At 40.6% G+C, this 24,691-nt stretch overlaps 1 protein-coding gene across 1 annotated transcript in view; it reads left to right on the top strand.

Annotated features, from left to right (window-relative positions):
- The window catches only part of LOC111144687 (ankyrin 3), a 334,097-nt gene that overhangs the window by 234,128 nt on the left and 75,278 nt on the right, over positions 1 to 24,691 (top strand). The window contains exons 25-26 of the mRNA XM_022499108.1: positions 2,753 to 2,855; positions 19,656 to 19,762. Coding sequence (XP_022354816.1) covers positions 2,753 to 2,855; positions 19,656 to 19,762 — 210 coding nt within the window. The remainder of the gene's footprint in view (positions 1 to 2,752; positions 2,856 to 19,655; positions 19,763 to 24,691) is intronic.

Below are 24,691 nucleotides of genomic sequence, written 5' to 3'. Positions count from 1 at the left end.
AGTAGCTGAAAGGGCTCTGATGTATCAAGGATTCATAGCAAAGTTTGATGGACATAATGAGCTCCATCTGTCTAATGTAACTTGGTTGGGAACAGTGAGGAACTTAGACACTCTATAAAATGAAGATATCTTTTTAGGCTTTTCTGTTGACAGGACCCAGTTTCTAGGCTCTGCACTTCAGTTGGAGCTCATACAGAAGTTAAAAGAAAGAGGATATTCTAAAAATATTAACACATCTTAGATATATTTAAAAACTGAAGTTAAAATGAATAGGTAATAAATTTTTTAAACATTTAAGTGTTTGTTCCGTATACTATAAATTGGCCTTTACCGACCAGCAGTGTTAGCATACGTAATTTCTAGAACTGAATGTGCAGTGCAGAGAGTGGGGCTTCCCAGTGTCTCCCATACCACATCATGGGGGCAAATGGGGCCTTGCCATGAGTGCTAGAAGTTATACTGATGATGTAGCCCCTAGCCACAAAAGACTAATTAAAATTAGTAAAAATTAAATAAAACTCAGTTCAATTCTTCAGTCACACTAGCCACACCTGTCTTGGATGGTGCAGGTAAAACGTGCTCATCGGTGCCAAAGGTTCCATTGGACAGTGTTGAGTTAGAGAGTAGAAAGACCGTATCTGCTTTTAGGAAATTTCTATTATATTTAAGAGAAGGGAAGAGGCTAGAAACAGGAGTAAAACGGGGGAAAAAATGTTTGCCACTGAAGCAGGAAAAAAAAAAAAAATGAAGACTTATGTGTTGTGTGACTGGGCCTAGAAGGCCCGCCCATGCAAGTGGCCAGGCACGTGGCTTACTAGGTAACTCTGTGCAGAAATAAGACTTCGTTCTTTCTGGGTTTGTTTTTGCTTCTCTGTCCAGTCTCTAATATTTGTGTCTTACCTCTAAGAGTCAGTATATATTTGCTGAATACCCTAGAGAATGATGGTTATTTTGAGGTTGAAGATCTCCTCAAGATTCTGGTGGAAGGCAAGGCTCTAATCCTAGAAGAATGCATCTACTCATTTGTGTAGACTCTTAGAATTATTCCTGTAAATCAGGGGCCTCTGTATCTTGATATAAAAATACCCACCTGGGGTAATCTTTAGTAGTGAGCAGTGGAGAAAAGAAGTCATTTTGTGCAAAGCAAGGAGGCATTTCTTATGTATCTCTTTGCTCTTTTCCCTTCAAACACATACAAGGCAAGACCAAGGTCTCATTTTATTGGTAAAGATTCAAGCAGCCACATTTAGATCCAGACATGGGCAGTGACGGGTGGCAACTTCCCACCGTCCTTGTCTTCCATATAAGTCAGGATGCCACTGAAACGAAAGGGGCTGTCTACCTCCCATGGTAATTGTGGGATCCTGCATTGCGGGGATTGCAGCTAAGTGGTTTCTTGTTCTGAAGCTCTATCCCAAAGAGAGTGGGGCAGGAAGTATCAGACCTCGTTCAAAACAAGAGGTGATGCAAAGTTACCTTATAACAGCCTATCATGATAGGTGGGATAGGGAGGTGAGACAGAGATGACCTCAGAGCAGCTCCTCATAAACCTGTCCTGCGTTTCTGGAGGATTAATCCCAAGGTGTTCTGCCAAGGCTCAGATTGGGGGCAATCCCAGTCAGCCTGCATGTCCTATGTACCTACATGTGCAGGCTTCCCAGCATCCCTTTTACTCTATTGTTGTTGTTTTTTTTTTAAGTCCAGATGTAATTGACATATAACTTGTTAGTTTCAGGTATACAAAATAATGATCGCCACGATAAGTCACATTAACATCCATCACCACCATAATTACAAATATTTTTTTTCTTGTGGTGAGAACTTTTGAGATCTACTTTCTTATCAGCGTTTAAATACTCAGTATAATATTATTAGCTAAGTCACCATATATATACTGCATCCCCAGGACTGACTTATTTTATAACTGGAAGTTCATACCTTTGGACCATCTTCTCCCACTTCTCCTGCCCTGCCATCCCCTCCCCCAACCCTCTGCTGGTTCTTAGTTTCAAGGTCAGTGTGTGAGAGGGATTTCAGGACATTGGGGGTCTTACACTCTGGGAAACTCAGGGACTGTCTGAGGATTTAAGAGAAGCTTGAGAGAAGAACAGTGTACAGTACAAGGAAGGAAGGAAGAGAGCAAGGAAAGACAAAATAACCATACATGAAATTTGAATTTTTCAAGGCCAGAAAGATGGCAAAGATCACACAAGGTCTATTTGTCACACTAGCTTTTTTATGTTTTCCATGAGTCCTGCTAAAAACCAGAGCTCTTACTAGGTTAAACCCATATCTGGTTTCCAGAGACTTATGAACAGACCCATTTGCTGCAGACAGAATCCCATTCAATAGTGCACGGTAAATAGATATGGACCAGAGATAAAGGAGACTCTAACATATGGTCTTAACCATAGAAAAATCTCTCAGATTATCAAGAGGCATCTGGTTCTTCTCAATGGCCGTGTTGGTTCACCTGTCATAGTGAGACATCCAAAGTGTTCATGCATTTCATATTCTCACAGATTTAACACCATTTGGCCTAATTTTAAACAAAATCTGATCATGAGATTGTCCAAGCTGAAGAGATTTCCTCAAATATAAGGGATTTTATTTTCGATGATGTCTTTTCAAGAACCACTTCTGTTGATATTTTTAGCCATCTTGCCTGTTTTCATAGTTGCATGCATTAATTTTATTTTATTCATCTCATCATCATCCACCACTCTTGAATGGTTAACTGTAAATACAACAGCCTCCGCTCCTTCAGTTCGGATAGGTCGTACACCTTGAACAGAAGCTCCTACGCACGGGACAGCATGATGATTGAAGAGCTCCTTGTACCGTCCAAAGAGCAGGTACGTGCTCTCCTTCAAATATTCTTGGATTGTTGAACTTCCGTGGCTATGATTGAATCGAGCTTTTTGGTCCTGTGACAAAAACAGTATTTCTACACGTTTGACTTTGCATTCATAAATCGACCTGTACTGCCAGGGACAAAGGTAAAAATCATTTGAAAAAAAAAGGAAAAAAAAGAAAAAATACCAATTGTGCCATATACAGAAATAACCCTGCTCATCTTCAGGGTTATCCCTAACAGGCCACAGAGAGGAACTCGAAGTCCTATCAAAGACATGGGTCACTTTCTCACTTCGAGGTCAAATCTGTTTCAATTTTTTTAAAGAGTTAATAATAATTGGTAGCTGAAGTTGCTGACATCACCCACGTGGGTGTCTTATTTTCCTGAACATACTGGGTGCATGTTGGAATTTGCTAGAATTGTTTTTAGCATGTGATTAAAGATGAGCTTGGTCAGGTTTTTGATCCTTTAGCATCAAAGCTGCCTGTGATGGGCCTTCTCAAGACATGATGGTATTTTGTTTTCTACCAGAACCTCTGCTGGTGCTCATGCCGTTTCTGCTTTTCAGGAATTGTGGTTGAAAAGATACTGGTTTAATGCAGGAAGTTCCCGCAACATAGTCCTGCTGCCTGTGCGCTCAGGGTGGTTCATTCTAGATACACACACACAGTACCTGCTTTTAAATGCACGCAGTCAGGAGCTAATGATGGATGAAACTGTTTAGGCCATAAAACTAATTTTGAAGGTGGCTTATCCTATTTAATCAATGTCAATCATTGGTGAAATTATGCTAGACTGACTTATTCACTGAACAATGAAGGTACATTGGATGAGATGAACAAGTAATAGGAACAGTATCACTGAGTTAGAGGTTTAAGCAGCTGGTAGTCAGATTTTTGGGACTTCTCTGTGTTTAGAGATGCTGACTTCCAGATGTACAGATATACATTGTATTTCACAAGAACCTACAATAAATATTTTATTACTTTGCACTCTCCAGAACATTCTTTGCAAGCAGATTTTACAGAGGTGAACACAGTGGCTGTTCAGTGTTTGGTCAGACATAAGCACCCTTTGTAGAATAATTATAGGTGCGATAGCATGTCATGGTTTAAGTGGGTGTTAGCACTAGAGAAAGCACTTGCGTCCACTAGTGAAGCTAAGCGTTTGGGTCTAAGGTGTTGCCCAGGTATTGGTTGAGGTTTTCTGAGGAGCTGTCCCTGGTTGGCTGTGTTGGCTGTGTTGGTTGGTTGGCTGTGGTCATTATCCTGGTCAGGTAATCCTGATCTCTTCAGGTTCCCAATTAAAACGAGATGTTGGTGGCTATAATGATGACACAAGTGTAGACATGCCTATCATTCTCCGGGACTAAGGAAACCCCACAAAACTTACAAAATCGCAGGTGGTAGGAGCTTCCTTGGGTGTCAGTAATACTTGGGTCATATATAAAACATGTGCCTGGTTCTAGAATGGGGTCTCAAATGCTTGACTGAACCTAATTATGGTTTTTATTTCTGGATATATATTTACTTTGGGACATGGGTCTGAAATTGGGACCACCACCAGCATCAGCCATGACCTCACCATCACTGCCACCATCACTGCCACTCCCACGGCCATTGTTACACTACCTTTCAATTTCTGCCTATCAACCTTAAAAATATAAGTGTTTGCCTTGCCACAAGGCTCTAGCAGTCTTCTGAGGGTTCTAACACCATTACCTGTTAGCTATTGCCAGGACCCGCTTACTCAGGTGGGCTGGAAGGGGCAGCTTTAATCAGAATGAAGGATCTGTGAAAAGAAAGAAAGAATAAAGATAACTTTAAAGGTAAAACTGATGTCCTCTAGTGGAGTTTGTTGCTGCTTAAATTTGAATAGCACCTCTGTGGTCATTACAGATATCTCTGGAGAGTAGTCAGGGGAAAGAAGAGCTTAGGACATCTCAAAACTTTTACAAATAAATCTTTAAGTTGATAACTGCAGAGGTGGGAAGTTGCTTTCTTCAGGGGCCACAGAGAATCCCATGGTCTGACAGGTGTTCCATGTGGAACTAGCATGTTTAATGAACACAGTTATTCATGGGCACATAACTTCATGATAAATTCACTGGAGATTTGAAAAAAAAATGTATGAACAACATAAAGACATTTTAGGGAAAATTGAGGACACTTGAACACATACTGGCTATATTGTTAGGAAAGTACTGTTAGTTCTGTTAATAGTGACAGCATTATTAAAGCTATATAGGGGAGTATCTCCATTCCGGGGGGTAGGCATGCGGCAGTTTTCAGCAATGAAGTAATCATTAAGTCAGCGGCTTATTTTCAAACGAGACAAAAGACGCCGTGTGTGTGTGGAGAAAGCTCATGCGAGCATAAATATGGCAAAATGTTAATTTTTTAAAAAGATTTTAGGTATTTATTGGAGAGAGAGTGCATGCACACCAGCATGGGGGAGGGGAGAAGCAGAGTCCCCCCTGAGCAGAGAGCCCAATGTGGGGCTTGATCCCAGGACCCCAAGATCATGACCCGAGCCGAAGGCAGATGCTCAACCGACTGAGCCACCCAGATGCCACAAAATGTTAATGTTGAATCTAGGTGAAGTATATATGGGTATTTCTTATAAAGTTTTTTCAACGTCTTTATTTGTTTGAACTCCTTCAAAATAAAAACTTGGAAGAAAGGGGAAGACAAACTGCAAAAGAGTTGTGTTGACTTTTTAGTCTCTAGTATCTCATTTATTACAGAAGAGGGAAGAGACTAATTCCTCAAAAGAGAGGCTTTATGAGGGAAGGGTCCAGTTACACTGTGCAAGACGAATGAGGAGCATTTTCTTGAGAAGTATGCTTCATGTAAAGCACAGACTTTATATTAGAATTCAGTGGCAAACATTAGTTTATATCCATCATGCCTATAAATCTGTATTTATACACTTCAAAACGGAGTTCCTCCACAGTATTGATTTTGTCTGAAAGCACGTAAGAAGCCTTAAATATTTAGAATTCTTAAGGCAATGATACATGCCTTACTGTCAGATTTGAAACTGCCCTGTCATTGCCCAGTTAAAGTTGCATTGACACATAAAGGTGGAAAATGAATAAAAATGAACTCTCCACGTGCTGGTCGTTTTCAACAAGCAGAGACTTCACCAATACAAAGCATAATTAGTTGCCCCTTTATTACTACGCTGCCCATGAAGCAGTTAAAGTGCTTTAACCACAGTTAAAGTGCAGTTGAGACTCCGGGTAATTCCCGAGATCCTATGTTGTTGAAGGCAGGTATGGAGGCTGGGAAGGGAGCTGGGAAGGGAGTTGGGAGAAGTGAGCCCATCCTCTTGCCCTGCAGAGCCTTAATCATGATCAGTCCGTAAACCACTTAATCCCCCCTTGGATAATCAAGAGTGGACTCTTTTTACTGTGATACTGGGTTATCCATGAACTCCCTATACCTTTGCCTTCCTTTACCTTGTAATCAAGAGTCACCTAGCTATGCCTCTGAAAATATATATGTAAGTAAATCATGCCTTGCATTTGTCAGGTTTTATTATTTAAAGCAATGACTCTCAGCCCTGACTGCTCATGAGAATCGTTTTAAAGAATTTTTAAAACACTATTGCTCCCCGTATGATTTCACTCACATGCGGAATTTAAGAAACAAAACGAAAGAAAAGAAAGAGACAAATCAAGAAACAGACTCTTGGTTATAGAGAACAAACGGATGGTTATCAGAGGGGAGGCGGGTGGGGGATGGGTGAATTTGGGAATAAGGGGTGCGCTGTCGGGTGATGAACGCTGGGTGACCTGTGGCAGTATTGAATCATTATATCATACACCTGAAACTCATAAAAGGCTGTATTTTGAGTAACTGGAGTTAGAATAAAAACTTAAAAATAAACAAGCACAATTGCCCAGTGGCTGGGAGGGCCTAGGCATAGAATTTTCTTTTTTTTTAAAGATTTTATTTATTTATCTGACAGACAGAGATCACAGTTAGGCAGAGAGGCAGGCAAAGAGAGGAAGGGAAGCAGGCTCCCTGCTGAGCAGAGAGCCTGATGCGGGGCTCGATCCCAGGACCCTGGGATCATGACCTGAGCCGAAGGCAGAGGCTTTAACCCACTGAGCCACCCAGGCCGCCCCGGCATGGAATTTTTTAATGCACCCAGAACTGAAAACTCCTGATTCCTAGTCAGAATTCTTACCTGGGCAAAGGAATGTCTGGTTGGCTCAGTTGGAAGCGCACGTGACTCTTGACCTCAGGGTTATGAGTTTGAGCCCCACCTTGGGTGTGAGATTAGAATTCATCATTGGGGCCCACATTGGAATCACCAGTGGCTCTTCGGAGAACAAGAGGCCTGCAGAATCAGACTGTCCCCAGCTGGGTTCCTGGGCACGTGTGTTTCTTAAAGTTCCACAGTTGATTCTAGGATGCATCTCTGGATAGGACCCACTGATTTAAAGCACTCTGGCTGGGATCTTTTCGTATACCGACCATTCAACATTTAATGTATTTGTTTTATAAGCTCTGATTTGTGCGTGTCAGACTGTCTTTGGAATAAGATCTGTGCTTAGAAACATTCTTTTCCAAATAGAAGGTAACAAAGACAAGGGATGATTGTAACCTGAAACCAGCTTGTCTAGGATGAATATAATAGACTGGTTCTTTCATTTCTTCTGACATAATTCCTGAAAGCCATGTCTGGCATGGCTTATGTAATTGCTGTGCATGATCTGCACCAGCCAGTCCTGTGATCTAAATGGAATAACATTCAGGAGACACTGTGTCAGGAGGTGTGGTGATGCGTATGGTGACAGTGATGAAAACGGTTCATGGAGCTCCTACTGGGTGCAAAACCGGTTCTAAGTGTTTTATCAGTATCAGCTCGTTTACATTTCACAAAAACCCTTTGAGACAGTTTCTTGGGTCCATTAAGAAGATGAAGAAACTGAAGCACAGTCAGCTTAAGTATCTCACCCCAGGGAGTGCAGGTGGTAAACCGCAGAGCCACAGGCCATATGGTTCCAGGCTGCTTCCTCAGAAGCTGTCCATCTACATCGCCCTATGTGGGAAAGGAGCCATCGGAGAGCTCTCACACTTAATACTCTGTCCTTTGAAACCTCACGCTTGTTAGTATTTTTAATACGGATGTGGTACCATCATCTTTATCCTTTTTTAATTTTTGTAAAAAGATTTTATTTATTTGAGAGTGAGTGAGAGAGCAGGGGGCAGGGGCAGAGGGAGAGAAAAAAGCAGACTCCCCAACTGAGCAGGGAGCTCAATTCAGGACTCGATCCCAGCCAGGCCCCTGGGATCATGACCTGAGCCGAAAGCAGATGCTTAACCTACTGAGCCACCCAGGTGCCCCATTTTAATCCATTTTTTAGCATGAAAGATTACATTTAGAGTTGTGCTCTCTATTTTGCTTATGCCAAATTCTAATAATAAATTTCATATTTAATGTGACTTAAAAGGAACTGACAACTTACATTCATCAATAAGTTATGAAAATTATGGAGAAAATTATTATGCTAAAAGTCATGGCATGTAAGGCATCATTAAAGAAATGGAAATACTTGACCTTCACATAGATATGAGGTAGAAGGCACGATAGTGGTCTAAAATTGTTTTGCAAGCTAACCAATTAATTACACTTCCTTTGAATGACCCTAAAAGTATTTGTAAGACCAAGGGCTGTATGTATACAGCAAGCAGAAACATTTAATTCAGTATGATTTCTGGTAGTTTTCCAAAAGTAGGAGAAGAGCAGGAATCACTTAGGGACTTGGGTTTGTTTTGCTTATGTACACCGTTCGACTTTCTTAGCTGGCAGACAGGATCTGATGGTCAAACCAGGACCCCTGTCCATTTCTCAATGTCATTTAGAAGGGTCAGAAATCCCTTCCTCTCCTCCAATGATGGGCCCCAAACTTGGCCTCTCAGAGCATTCCTTTTCCTGGGTTACAGTGTTTATTTTAGGTTAAAATGTAAAATCTAAGCCAGCCTAATGAGACTCAGATTTGAGACTTTCTGTAGCATGTTGGGCTTGCTAAGCTCTAAGGATGATGTCAGCTCGAAGCTGCTAAGGATAAAGCATGAAAACGAGATTCCTACCATGAGCCATGGCTGGATTCAGCCTAAAGTTGGTCCCTCCCAGACTTTCTTGCAATATAAACCAGTCAATTGATCTCAATCTCCTCCCACCCCTGGGAGGTGGAGGGGAGTGTCTTAAGCCAGTTTAAGTGGGGTTTGGGTCCTCATTAACATGCTTATATTGGTGGTGGTCAAACCTGACATGAATAACCACCTATCAAGGGCAACAAAGAAAGTCTTCTAGCATCTTAAAATTCCGTTCAGTCTTGAGATTCTGTTTTATGCTTTCTCTCTAGATCTAAATAAATGTAATCTTAACAAAATAAGGAAAGGAGCTATGGCTTAAGAGAAGAGCTATAAATTTGGGTGTTCTAAGCAAAAACTTTTAGAAAAACATTCTTTGCTGATTGATTACTAAGCAGTGAGTGCCTTCCGTTTCCTTTCAATTCCATTGCTATGGGGCAGTGCATCCATGAAAACGAGAAAAGGGGCAGCTGTGATACCCTGTCCCTCTTTTAGGAGGCTTAAAGAGGTTGCTTTCATTTTGCAGCCTTCCCCTCTCAGATCGGATTTGCCCACATGGTTTATGTCTCAGGATGACTGGCAGGGCTTCTAATACTGACCAGGTTAGAAGGTTTAACTAAAGTAGTATGGGAAGGGTTGCATTGGCTGTTTGAATGGGGTCATTCTGTCTTCACTGTTGGAGGCCTTATTCAAGCCTCCCCATACCTGGAGGCTACCATACCTTCCACCTCGTAACTCTCTCCTTTATCTCATAGCCCAGGACTCCAGTTCCTTTGGGTTAGATTTTTTTTTTTAGGCTAAGGATGACCTCATGTATGCTTAGTCATATAAAGTGCTTTGTAGTGCTTGATGTATTAGCAAGTCATATGTAAATAGGAGGGTTCTTCAGGAGAAATTGCATGTCTGTCACTTTAAGACCTAGGCAATTTACACTTATTTCAGTAATAGAAAATAAGAATGCCTAATCCCAAAGGCCGGTTATGCTAACGCTCAGTTTTTCCTTTTCTGCCTCTCACTCCATCTCCTCCTGCAGCTTCCCTTTCCCCACATCAGCAGATTAGCACTCCTGTTTCTTGTGGTGAAGGTAATTCTAAGGGGTTCTCAGAAATGTGCCTGGTGGTAGAAGGTAGCCAGCCTGGGATGAAAGATTTGCTAGAGATAGTCCCCTAGAAGATAAACACCTTTGACTAGTGACATTTAATATGCTGCTTTTTCTGTTCAGAGTGCTTTGCCAGCATTACTCAGGTGATCCATTCAACACCTCTCACAGATTGGTCAGTAAGATTACACGTTTTTTTTTCAAGGCAGACGGGCTGGTGTTGCGACTTACTTAAGGTAGGACAGTTTAGATGTCTTGAGCTGGATGTTGTGTTAACAGCTTCCATGCTGACCTTGATTTACCTTCTTTTGTGGAAGTTGGTAGCTAAATTATTTTGAAATCAATCAGGTTTGGAAATCCCAAAGAACTCAGCTTCTATGGTTTGCACTTTAGTCTCAAATAAATCTTAAGCATAATAATAGTTGACTTCAGGAAAAGAAATGCTTTCGGGAAAAAAAAAGACCTGCTGTAGTCAGCCTTTAATTGTTATTTTCTGCTTAAATCAGGTTTTCTTTTGTGGAAGCCATTTTTTAAGTTGTACAACATGATATTTTGATGGATGTATGTATGTATTGTAAGATGATTTCCGTAATCAAGCTAATTAACATATCCATCACCTCCTATACTCACCATTTTTGTGTATATAGGAAGAACAGTTGAGATCTCTCTTAGCAAATTTCAAGAATATAGTACATTATTTTTAACTACAGTCCCCGTGCTGTACATTAGGTTTCCAGAACTTACTAATCTTGCAGCTGCAGGTTTGTACCCTCTGATCAAATGCTCCCACTTCCTCTACCTTCCAGCCTCTGGAAACCACCTTTCTATAGCCAGTTACTATGGATTAAACCTTTTTTTTTAAGGTGGAATCCATTCCTTAAGAGAATATTTCCAACTAGTTGCACGACTTGTCCACACAGTCCCCTAGCAGTTTGCCATTTCACTCACTGTCTGCTGCGGATCACAATACTTGGAATACTGATTGTAGGCACTGCCACAGCATTTTACTGATGGACCATCTCACATCCTGCTTTCAGCTTCATTGCGGTCTAGGTACGATCATTAGCACTTGCAGACAAAGAAGCTGGGGCAGAGAGAAGTATTTCATTTGCCCAGTATCACTAGGTAACAGAGCTGAGACTAGAATTTAGGTCCGGTGGCTACTTGGCCAATTCTGTGGCTGACCACTAGACTGCCACTCTAATACACCAAGCGTGGCCAACCTGACAAAGCATGTTCACCATGGGAAAAGTCGGTATTTACACAAGTATTTGTCACAGCCCAAACCCCACCATTGTTGGCGAATCTAGCAGGCTGCTTCTTGCTGTCTGATAAGACGATGCTCTCCTAAAAGCTGCATAGGGGGCCGTAATGTTCTATCAATTTAAGAAATTAATTATCTCCACTTATAAAAACTCTAGGTAAAGTTTAGGACTATTATAATCTGTGTTTCTGTTCATGTTACATTTTAGAATGTTCATTTTTTTTTTATTATGTTAGCCACCATATAATACGACATTAGTTTTTGATGTAATGTTCAACGATTCGTTAGTTGCATATAAACACCCAGGGTTCATCACCACACATGCCCTCCTTAATACCCATCACCTGGCTACCCCAGTGCCCCACCCACCCACCCACCCACCCCCCTTCTGTAACCCTCAGTTTGTTTTCCGGAGTCCTGAGTTTCTCACGGTTTGCCTCCCTCCCTGACTTCTTCCCATTCAGTCTGCCTCCCTTCCCCTGTGGTCCTCCACGCTATTCCTAGAACTTTCAAATCACTTTCACAGTACTTGGGTGATTCCGTTCTTACAGTGAATCGGGACAAGCAGTCTTATCTGCCGGTTACACCCATGCAGCAATGGAAGTTCAGTGAGGTGTTTGACTTGTCCCTGTCTGGGCAGTGAAGTGCTATAGCCTAAGTCGAACCCAAGTCTTGTACTCTTGGTCTAAGGGAACTGAAACCCACATGGGTTCCCCTGTCCTGGTCCTGTGCAGTGTGTGGCCAAGGGGTAACGTTATCCTTGCAAGCCTTTCCTTTCATGGGCTCCTAGTCTGGTGCCATCAGTCAACTGTTTTTCAAGTGAACTATGTTTAGACTTTTTCAGATTAAATGCACTGGGTTTTTATGTGACCTGATAGTGTGAGGTCTACCTGGTGCCATGAACCGTAGCCCATCAACACTACCAGTTAATCTACAGGACTCCCTTCTGCTGGCTCCCAGGGACAGCAGAGCTGACAGAGAAGGACTTTCCCTGGTGTCATCCAGTACTGGGATTTGACAGTTGGCGGCCTGGAAAAGTATCTAATACTGAAGGGAATCGAGTGGTTCTTTCTTTTCCTCACATATATACTTTCTGGGCCCGTGCCTCTTTTCTTCTGTGCCGGGACGTTTATTTCCAGACCTGGGCATTTGGGTGTGTCGTCTTGTAAAGCCAGTGTGTACTTGCTCTTCTCTTTCCTCTGATGAATAGGGCTAGTGAGAAACTATTTTTGGAAAGTATTAAGCTCATGGAGACAGTGATATCATCATTAGTCAGGCTTTGGACTCTATTGAATAACACGCATTTTAATTCTAATAGGGTCCTTGACATCACTTCCAAGATGAAAAATAGTGTGCTTATTATTCATATCATTTCTGATGTGGGAGTAGAAGGTCTTACTAAGTCAGTGTGAATCTTTCCTTAACACAGTGTCCTACTAAAGCTGCCCAGTGCGGAGAGTTGATTTTGTGTCATCAAATTTTTGAAGTTTCTCTCTGAACTTCAGTTTCCTCATCTGTGAAATGGGTATCATATGACTCCTAGTGCCACTAGGTTCCGAGGACTCAGAGGATAAATGAATGTAAAGGTCTGGGACAGGGCTTGACACTAAGCTGACACACAGTAAGTTTTGGTATTGCTATTGGCAACATGGGAATTGCAGCATTTTTGAATCAGTAAGTAAGTCCTACACATTTATAAGATGCATTTTTCTAACTGAATGGGCGCCATTGATTTGATATAAACGTTCTGTGTATATAACTGTAAAGGACCGGTGCTGTCACTGAAACATTTTTGTTTTTACTGTGTTTTCCCCAAATTATCACACTTTAGCAAATGAGCTAATATAAATGAAAGCCCTTTGAAAAGCAGAAATGACTACACATATAAGGAAATGTTAATATGACTCCATGCCAGCCCTGGCCTTGGTGCCAGATTTTTGGTGTACATTTGTATTTAATCTCCACATCAACCAACCCTCAGTTTGCAAATGAGGAAACTAAGACTAAGAAAAGCTAAGAAACACCCTTTGGGCCATGAAGCCAGGAAGCCATGTTGGGGCATCTCCAAAAGGGCTTTCAATGAAGAAAGATAAGGAAAGGTCAAAGGCAAAATATTTCCTTTATTCCTACTGGAGGCCAGGTTGAGGGCTGGCTTAGTGTCTGAGGCAAGTAGGCGAGCTAACTGAACCACTGAAATAGACACATAGCCTCTCTGGCGGCCCACATTGCCAGTGCTGGGGCAGGCATACCCTTCAAGGAAGTAAGCTTCAGGGCGCTGAGGGGCATGTGTGCTCCCCGGGACCAAGCTCAAGCCCAGGAGAGTGAACCCTGGGTTTGAGCAGAGCCTTCCCAGCTACCTTTCCCAGATCTACCAACCAAATAAATCACTCCACCTCTCTAGGGCCCAAGTGAATGTAAAGGGATAGGAAGAGGCCCATAGTTACACAACTGAGTTACCTTGCCAAAGTGGAAAACTCGGGAGGGGGAATGAAGTGTTCTCCATTAAGAAGTAGCAAAGGCGGGGCTCCTGGGTGGGTCAGTGGGTTAAAGCCTCTGCCTTTGGCTCAGGTCAGGATCCCAGGGTCCTGGGATCGAGCCCCACATCGGGCTCTCTGCTTGGCCAGGAGCCTGCTTCCCTTCCTCTCTCTCTGCCTATCTCTCTGCCTACTTGTGACCTCTGTCTGTCAAATAAATAAATAAAATTAAAAAAAAAAAAAAGTAGCAAAGGCAATTTTTAAATCTAGGTCTGCCAACTTTTTCCTGTAAACCCTGGGGACACCCTACTTGTGGTGGGAAGCTTAGGAGCCAATCTAGTTCATTTTTTTTAACCATCACCATAATGTGATATCCTGTTTATCATTTTAAATGTCTATTTGTTATGTAACCAGATAGAGGAAAAGCTTTTCCTTGGTTCCATAGTGCCATTCACAATAACATGCCAGAACTTTCTGGAATTCATATTGTTTATTAAAATAAATAAAATAGGGGCACCTGGGTAGCTCAATGGGTTAAGCCTCTGCCTTCGGCTCAGGTCATGATCTCAGGGTCCTGGAATCGAGCTCCGCATCGGGCTCTCTGCTCAGCATCGGGCTCTCTGCTCAGCAGGGAGCCTGCTTCCCCCTCCCTCTCTATGCCTACCTGCCTCTCTGCCTACTTATGATCTCTGTCAAATAAATAAATAAATTTTAAAAATAAATAAATAAAATAAATTAAATTTCAGTTTTAAGTAAGTGCTAATCTATAGAATTTAGAAAGGGAGCTTTCATCCTTTGGTGACAGGTTGCTCAGAAGTGAAGCTACAAATTCAGTCTCTTTCTATAAAAAATATAGGTTCCATCCAATTGCCTTATTTTGTGTTTCTATGGATGCTACAGAGGAAGAGCAAGTTTTTGTGTTTAGCTTATTAAAATTGGTAAGTCTGGTCATAAGCCTAAGCAAACCTCTCTGGGGGAAAAAAAACTGGGACAAATATTGGGATATACAGGCCATCATTCTGATCAAGTATATCTGTTCATTATACATTTGTTCATTTGTATTATGACCAAATTTTGATGAGTGGCAGAGAGCTTGGATAGTACAGGAGTCAAGAAGGGCTGACAGGGACTTGGGATCCAAGTGCTGGCATGGTTTCACCTCCATAAATAGTACATTATGGTGGTGATACCTTCTTGCATGGTATAATTCATTGTTTCAATAATTAATGTTGCCAGTGCATGTTGCTAAGAGTACCAAAGGTAAATAATTCACTGTAATTACCAAAGAGGAGTGGTATTACTTATTTATTAGAACTTTGGGGAAAAAAAAATGTGTCCTTTGTGAAAAATGACCTCGGGACCCCAAAGATAGGAATTATAGTTTGCTAAAAAATTAAATACAGTGAGCATCACTACCCATTTTTATTTGCCCTATTCTGAAGGTTAGTTGGTTGGGGTCTCCAAAAGTCAGTGAAATTGGTAAATAAGGCCAGACTAACACCAACACATAATCTTTAGTCAACCCATGTAGAATTGGGGAACTTTCTGAAGTGATGATGTGTTATTCTTTTGGGGTTAGGACCTTGCTGTTGTGGTCTCTTACTCTTTTCCAATTTGATTCAGGGCTTTAAAAAAAAAAAACTTTGTAATTCACAGTAAATTTTTAAATTATGTTTTACTTTTTTAAAGATTTTATTTATTTATTTGACAGAGAGAAACATAGCGAGAGAAGGAACACAAGCTGGGGGAGCGGGGAGGGAGAAACAGGCTTCCTGCTGAGCAGGGAGCTCAATGGCTGGGCTCGATCCCAGGACCCTGGGACCATGACCTGAGCCAAAGGCTGATGCTTAATGACTGAGCCATCCAGGCACCCCCAAATTTATGTCTTGTTATCCAAGTTATGCAAACAAATAAGCCATGTCATTTTATAAGATATACTCATTAGGAAAGAGAATCGCCACATACACCTTCAGCCTCCAGTTTCTCTTCTCCAGAGACAACTCCTCAAAGTACCTTTCGAACAATCTTGTTATGTGCTTCTGTGTCTCCAAGTAATATGTATGTGTGGCCTCCTGTTGGCTTTTGCCCATTTCAGGAATTATTTATCGACTTCCCAAAATGGAAGATGAAGTTTTAACTGTTTGAATACCTCTTCCCTCCCACCACACACACTTTCCATTCCCCCATTTTCCCAAAACAGTTGTTTTATTTCAGCTATGCCAGTATTTAGTGCTTCTAGTATTTTACCTATATGAATGTTATCCACAGATGTGAAGTGTGTTATGATTGTATTTTCTCTTGGGCACAATATTTTGCTTTCCCTAGATGTTTTTCATTTACTTGGTGTTTTCTGTATGTATTCCTAGTCCAGCCCCCAAACCCCTCCCCAGTTGTGCTAATCTCCTCTAATATGTTCACACTCATCAGCTGTTCTATAAATTTCATCTGCTTAATTCATCTCTCTTTGAGCTTTCTTACTTGTCAGGTTCCTTTTAGGCTCACTGCATGGATGTCCTCCTGGGTCTTCCTTCGCTGTCACCATGAAAATTCCCTGTGTTCTTACATTAGACTGTGTCTTCCATCTTCTTGGTTTAATCCTTCATTTTGATGGAGTACATTTTCCAATAGTTTCCTTACAAGGTTCATGAGAAATATATTTGGGGGAGGGAGTTTATATTTCTGAAAATATCTTAGTTCTGTTTTCATACTTTTGTAGGGGGGGGCTGGTTTTAGAATTCTGGGTTGAAAATCATTTCCTCTCAGAACATTGAAGGAATTGCTCCAATGCCCTAAACTTCAGTTTTTTTTTTTGTTTTTTGTTTTTTTCTATTCTTCCTAATTTTTTTTTTTTTTTTCCTAAACTTCAGTTTTTGCTGTTAAAAGTCTGATGGAAGTCTGTCCTGTGATCATTTTTCCTCTGTAAATCTATAGGCTCTTTCTTTGTCTCCAAGTCCTGAAAGTTCATGATGGTGTGCTATACTGCGTTTACATACATAGTACTAGTCAGTCAAGTGGGTCCTTTTACTCTGGGAACTCAGGGCTTTTGCTCTAGGGAAGTTTCTTGAGTTATTTCCTTGATTTCTTCTCCTCTATTTCACTGTTTTCTCTTTCTGAAACTTTTTTTGGGGGAGAGGGGGGAAAGGAAATAGGTTTGAAATTCCTGAAATGATTCTCTGCTTTCTTGTATGTTCTCCTATTTTCTATATTTGAAGATATTCCCCTAACTTCTAGATATTTTTTTAACTTCAGTGCTGTCATATTTGTTACTTTCTATGAGTTATTTTTTCTTCTGGGTTTTTTGTTTGTTTTTAGTATTTTATTGCTTTATAAATATAAGAAGATCTCATCTCTCTCTGGACATCAATGAAAAATTTTAAGCTTTCTTCTCCCTGAAGTCCCTCTATTTCTTCCAGTTTGCTCTTGTTCCCTTTGCTTATTTGTTGATTTTATTCCTCATATACTTCTCAACCGTGCAGTGACTTTTGGCTGTTTGATCACCACGGAGCTCAGTGGGAGCTCTCTCCATGGTGGAGAGCTTGCCATCCATTATTTCTACTCAAATGAGGAGCCAGGGACATTTTACTGGGAAATCCCAATTCTCAGTTAATCCTAAATCACTGGAAAATTCCAGTGAAGACTTCCCAGTTTCTGCCTGGAGGCTCTGTCCCTGTCTGGCTGGGGACCAGTAAAGGAAGGCTGTTCCCTCCTCATGTAGGTTCTGCCTTACTCTCCTCTTCCCAGAGTCCAGTTACACATGGGAAAACCATTCACCATGTTCCATAGGTCACTCATATGATTTTCTGTAGTTTCCATTCTTTTATTAAATCCTTTCTTTTGTACATTTTTCCATTTACACTTCCAATTTTCTAACCCTGTTTCTGTTGTGTCTCATCAAGAACTGAATTGTATTTACAAGTGAACAAATGCTCATTTGATTCTTTCTTACATGTATTCCAGGGCTCTATTAAATCAGCCACATTTTGGGGCCTGGGTGGCTCAGTCGTTAAGCAGCTGCCTTCGGCTCGGGTCATGATCCCAGAGTCATGGGATCGAGCCCCGCATGGGTCTCCCTACTCTGCAGGAAGCCTGCTTCTCCCTCTCTCACTCCCCCTGCTTGAGTTCCCTCTCTCTCTGTCTCTCTCTCTGTGTCAAAAAAATAAAATCTTAAAAAAAAAAAAAATCAGCTCCCTTTAATTTCTTTCTTATGTTTTTCCCTGTTTTCTTTAACAAACTAATCATAGCCATCTTGAAGTTCTTACTTGCTTACTTCAAAATATAGGATGACCTTGGAGTCTGTTTATAGTATCTGTTTTATTTTGTTTTTGTTCATGTACTCTGCCCATGCTTGGCAATTTCTCACTGCAAGTGGGACATGGTATATAAAAAATTGTAGGCAGGACACACCCAATGATGATGTCATTCTCCACAGAGGGTGCTCCTTGCCTCTGCTGGGCAAACAGAGTGGTGGCTGATTATTTCAATCCCAATCAAGGTTCCGCTGCAATGAGGCAAAACCATTTGCAGTCCTGGTAAACTCAGACTCCCCCGGCTTTGTTCCTGGCCTTTGTGAGGATCCTTTTGTGAGAATCTTGTGTGATCCTTCCCCTGACGAGTCCCAAACTCAATTTTTCCTCATGAAACTGCCCAGAAGCAACAGTGTGTCTTTTAGAGATTTTCTGGTTAGATTTTGAGCTTCCTGTTCCGCACAGCCCCAGAATTGAGCAAATGTTCTTCACAGAAATCTGGAACATGCTCAAGGCCGCCCAAATCTCCACAGAAACCCCCTTGGTTTTTCTATTCCCCAATAGTAGCTTGTTGGTACAAAGCCCCAATTCTGTCTGTACGGATCATCGACAAAGGCAGCCAAGTTAAAAATGGCGACAGAAAGTCCACGCAGCTCTTCAAGATCTTCCCCTCCCTCAGCTCCTCCTCCTCAGCTATGCTCGCTGTACTCTGAGCCCATTTCTGTATTTGTCTGGTGTGGCAGCCACAGTGGGCTTCTACTCCAGGCTCTGCCCTCCTTAGAAAAACAAAAGTCACCAAGATTGATTTTTTTTTTTAATATGGGAAAGAATTTTATACTTGTAAGATTAATTGGGAGGTGTGTTCAAGTCATTAAAATCATGGTTAGCATTTCCACATTGATGTACCTTTTGCCCATAGAATGTTATTCGTTGGTGATTCGGAAAATACTGCTTTACTAATTTATGCAAATCTTTATATTGTTGGCACACATTTCTTATCCAAAAGGAATATATCACAATTGTTAATACCACCACTGAGCTCATTAGATGTGGACATAAAGTTTCTGAAATTCTAATTTTTGCTTGAAAGCTCAGATTTTATAATTAACAACTAATCCATCAGTTACTTTCCTTGAACTGACAGACTCAAACTGTTCATTCTCAAGAAAATAATGTCAAAACCGAAGTCAAAATTATCATAGTTTTGCATAAAGTATACTGTATACTATTTGCATATACTATACATATATACTGTGTTTCATGGAAAAGTCGCTTCTCAGGTTACATCTCAAATGCCTTTCTTCCAGCCGATGATCATACTTTAGTAGTCAGCAGGCGTGCTTTATGTCTACTTCCGGTTTGAAATCTGTGATATTCCTTTTGTCATGCCAGTTACTCAGGATGCTTTCTTAAAAGATTGAAATAATACAACATATCAATAAGCTTTGGTTCCTGCTCTTGAAACTTCAATGTAGACCTATAGACCTAGAGTACAAATTGTTTATTTTCACTCTCTGGACTTAGACAGACATACAGGTGTATTTGTAGGTACAGAGAAACAGTGTCTTGTGTGGGTTGTTGATGCCATATATCATTTTATTTTGCAGCATCTAACATTCACAAGAGAATTTGATTCAGATTCTCTAAGACATTATAGCTGGGCTGCAGATACCTTGGACAATGTCAATCTTGTCTCAAGTCCTGTTCATTCTGGGTAAGTAATCTAAAACTCACTTTTCTTTATCCTGTTAAATGAACATTACATTTATTATTTGGAGTTATAAATTCATACCAACAGGCTTCATATGTATGAAATCCTGGTCTTCTGAAGACTTCATTAGTGAGTATATGTGATGTATATTTGTAAGTCATTAGTCATTTTTTTTCCCTCTGAGCAAAATGGTATATCTGTTTTTTTTTGAAGAAAGCACAGTGTTAGAGAGGAAGAGAATTAGAGTATTGGTACATAAAAATTTCTTGCCTTTCTGGTGCTAGTCCCAGGTCTTTAATTTTGCTTTTCAATTAAAAAAAAATTAAATCTAGTCATTTCCCTTAATTTTACCGGATTGAAATGAAGTTTTATTTCTGAGTACCTGATTTTCCTTTCTAATGAAAAATTCAGTATGTAGGTCTGTCTGATCATCTACCTCGCCGACTGCTTTCATGCTTTGCTTTGAGCCCGAAATCTCCAGATCAAGTTTGGTACCTTCTGTATTCCTGAAATAAGATTATGCTGCAGTTGTATTAAATTATAACTAGAAGAAGAGAAATTAACTTTAAAATGGAAAGAAAGGAATTCGCTCTTAAAACGTGAAGGTACCAATGTGTGTACCCTAGGGGCGCAGTGGTAAAAACCACATGGGACAGGCTCCTCCTCCCTGCTGTCCCACTGGTTGGCAGAATCTGGGGTAGGTGGTGGGAGGTGACTTGCTCCAACTGCCGAACTGATCGTCACTGTATATTTTGATGTGGGATTCTTTACCTTTTGGTAATTAAAACATGGGGTAATTCAATCTCCTCAAATAGAATGCAAATAATTGAGATGATGAAAAACATCCAGGTGTTTTCACTTCTGAAACTGGCATTTAGGCCATAAATTAGTTGTGACCCAGAACAAGGGTGGATTAGCTTGCAATTAAATAAATTAACAATAATTAACATTTCTGAAATGCTGTATGTATTCCATGAAGTATTTTCTGCTTGCTTTTAATTGAAATAAATGTAACAGCTAAAGTTTACCTTTGTATGTGCCTGGCATTGTGTTAAATGTTTTACATGTATTATCTTACTTAATTTTTGTTTGAACCTTGAAATGACACTGGGAGGTAGGTTTTACTCATTACCCCCATTCTGTAGATGAAAAGTCAGACTCAGGATTATGCTGCAGGTTCTTTGAAGCATTCTTACAGAATTGTGGCTTGTGGCACAAGGACGTGCAGTATCATTCACATGGAAATAATTGACATGACAGGGCTTTATAAACTATAAACTACATGGCGGTCTTTGACTCATTAACATTGCATTTCTTTAACTCAATCAGAAAAATCTCAATTATAGTAATATTAATTTTTAATTGCTTAAAATATTTACACCACTGATGTTAGATGTTTATGGATCTAACATTGCAAAAGCAAAAAAAAAAAAAAAAAAAAATAAATTAGTTGAGAAAGAAAATAAAAAATACCGGGGACACACTCCGTGAGCAGCATGTTCAAGAGTTCCTTGTATCAAGCTTAGTGAATTGTTGCCACGTCTCAAAGACCTAGAACCAGCATCTTGTATTCTCCACACAGGAAAGAAAAGTACTAGGGTCCAATTCAGTCAGCTCCTGGGCTTTGTTTCAAATGATAGTTTGAACTTCAATGAGGAGTTAAAGGAGCACAGAATAATAAAATCAGAAGTAAACTTTTCCCATACCCTGGAAACAATGAAATATTTGAATATGCACATTCTCTCTCCTTCCTCTTGAATTTATTGAAGACGGTGGCCATATCCGGGAGAGCAAAAATAATGGCAGTTAGTGTGGGCGTATCTGCAAAGGAAACTACAAACGCGGCATACACTCGGAAAGGATTCCCTAATGCCAGGTCCGGGGAGTAGCTTCTGTAGCCACGTAAAACAAATATTTCTCCAGGTTGTCCCACAAATGCCAGATGCCTTGGTTTCACTCTTTGATGGTTTTTATTTTTCCTTTGCCTATCATTGACATTTTCTGTTGCCTGCTTCTAATTATCTTACATTAATTTTTCCCATTTGCTTCTAAATTATTTTGCAGCTGTTCTTCTCCACTTCCTCAGTATGATTCAAGGTGATAACTGTGTCTTTGATGTGAATCATCCTTTTTTGTATTTTTAATTTATGTGAAGTTTTCCCGCAGTTAGATGTGTCGATGTCTGTAGTGTATCCGCTTTCGTCATCTCTCTGTTCTTAAAAGTAGAATCATTCATGTGTTAGTTTTAGGATCATTTGTAGAATTCCTGCTTTAGTGTAAGTATTAATAAGATGCAACCAATATGATTAAACATCACCTTCTGATTTGTTTCTAAGAAGTTATTTTGCATGCGATTTTATTTTGCACAGAATATGTAAGGAATGAGTTTGGAAAACAAATCACTGTATTTCATGATTATTACTGAATAATAGGACCCTATCCTGCTTAACATTTATTCTCACCTCTCCTCAGTCAACTGGCTCTTAAAGTTGAAAGCCTTAGAACAATAAATGATTGCTAATGAATACCAGCGAGGCAGTGGGTGCTATGGGGAACCCAGAGAAAGAGCTTCTTCTAATTTGTTGTTAAAATCGTCTAAGACCTGTTTTTTCCATTTGGTTCTGATATTCTTTGTACTTTGGATAATTTTTTTAAGATCTTATTTATTTATTTGACAGAGAGATCACAAGTAAGCAGAGAGGCAGGCAGAGAGAGGAGGAAGCAGAGAGAGAGAGAGAGAGAGAGAGAGAAGCAGGCCCCCTGCCGAGCAGAGAGCTTGATGCGGGACTCAATCCCAGGACCCCGAGATCACAACCTGAGCCGAAGGCAGAGGCTTAACCCACTGAGCCACCAGGCGCCCCTGTACTTTGGATATTTTTATATCAACATGGATAACCTTCTTATATGACCTTCAGACTGCTCAGCAGATATATATATCTTTTTCATATAGATATATTTTTAGTATTAGTAACCTCGTCTGACCTAGGCAGTTCCTAAGCACCCTTAACACAAGACTTTTTGTTCAGTGGATCACTCAGTAAGCATTTATTATGTGCTTACTGTATTTGGGAACTGTGCTCGGCTCAGCAGGTCAAGCAGTGAACAAGACAGGCCTGATCTGAATTGCCATCTATATGGTTGGCATCAGCTGTCATGTAAACACTCCAGTGTTTATTTGTACTAATACAACCAAATTTTCAAACCCAGAGTTTATTTTTTTGAAGTTTTATTTAAGTGACCTCTACACCCAGCATGGGGCTCAAACTCATGACCCCAAGATCAAGAGTCAGATACTCCACCAACATGGCCCCCAGAGTTTGTCTTGAATCACGTCTAGTCCATTCTGTTGCTTTAACTCCCAATCAGGAGTTGATTTTCAGTACTGACTGCTGGGAAGGATCAGGTTTTGTCTTGGGCTTCTTTATAAAGTTGCCCTGTTGTCTTCATTACTGAGTAAAGGTAGCTGCTAAGTATGTGTGTGTCTAAGACAGTGTGGGCTCACCAGAGCAGTCTCAAGTGAGCCTTGTTATCATTTAGCACTGGAGGCAATTCATGTGGACACTTGCACAAGTGAACAAGGACCTCTGTCTTTGACTTGGGAGTTGTGTGTTTGTCTCGTTTTGGAGGAGGTCAGTCTCTTCCCCTCTTACTTTGAATACGATACTGGTTCCAGCCTCTCGAAGTAGGTCTAATGTTTATAAATAACTAAATAAATAAATAAATAAATAAAAGTAATCCAGAAGAAAATGGCTTAATCTAAAATAAGCAGAAGAGCGTGAAAATGATTCCCCCTAACTGATGACCAGAGTTGGTTCTGAACATCCGATTGGCTAAAAAATGAGCCCCATGCTATTGCCTTTCTCCACGGGAATGTCAGGCCAGTTTGCTTTGTTGGAGAGGTTCCTCTTCCGAGGTCCAGAAGCGTCACTCTTAAGGAAAGGGTCCCCAGCTTGGACCTCCATGCGAAGTCCTAAAATCTGCTTGCAGGATGTTAGAACTGCATTTAGATGAGATATATTTAGTAGAATATTTTGATGGAGGGGATTATTCCCTCCTCCAATACTATAGCTATTCAGATAATTTTCCACTTATCAACATGTGGTGCTGCTCCAGTAATAAGCGTATTTTCACATGTGAACGTTGGAATGCAGAGGGACAGATGTTCTCCTGTCTGACTTACACTCTTCCGTATGTTGGACTCATTGGTATACATTCACTGGAGTGCTTTGTAATACCAGAGATTTGAGGAGGATGCTCTAGGAGCGTGTGATTAGAATCAGGAATTAGGATATGCTATAGCCCAGATAAGATACTAATAATTTCCTTACACTTTCATGTCTACATGCAGACAAATAATTTTTCTCCATTAGCTTTAATAGAAAGAGCAATGACAGAATTATAATGTACCATTTAGAGACATTTTCTAAAGGCTGTTCAATTTTGAATGGCTGTACAGATACTCAAGCGGAGGCTATTTTATAAACAGTATTAATGCCAAGTTTATACGGAAAAGACTAAATCCCTTTCCATCAAAATTGCCTGAGCAAAACTAGCCATCTGCTTTTATTCTTATATTCTGCTTTGTGGTAGTAAAAATTAGAGTGTGCGGTATGATTCGGTATATGTTTATTTTATGAGTTGTACATGTTAAGACATACCGTGGAGTTTCATCTGACTTGTCAGGGAGAGAAATTCCATAGTCAGCATCTGGCTAACCCCACCGATAGTTAAAATGACGCTTGAATACAGCTGAAGTCATTCACGGAGGCCACACAGAGTGGTCTCAGTTCGGGTTTTTACATGCGTGACACTCCTGTAAGAGCCAGTTTTTAATCCCAGCTTTGAAATGTTCACTGTTCCTCTATCTGAGCTTCCGACAAAGTGGCTGGCTTCTGTGAGGAGGCCAGCGTCCCACCAAAACTAAGTTCTCGC

The sequence above is a fragment of the Enhydra lutris genome, unplaced genomic scaffold (genome assembly GCF_002288905.1).
Source record: "Enhydra lutris kenyoni isolate GAN:26980312 unplaced genomic scaffold, ASM228890v2 scaffoldscaffold12, whole genome shotgun sequence".
In the NCBI taxonomy this organism is placed as follows: domain Eukaryota; kingdom Metazoa; phylum Chordata; class Mammalia; order Carnivora; family Mustelidae; genus Enhydra; species Enhydra lutris.
This window is presented reverse-complemented; position numbering and strand designations above follow the sequence as displayed.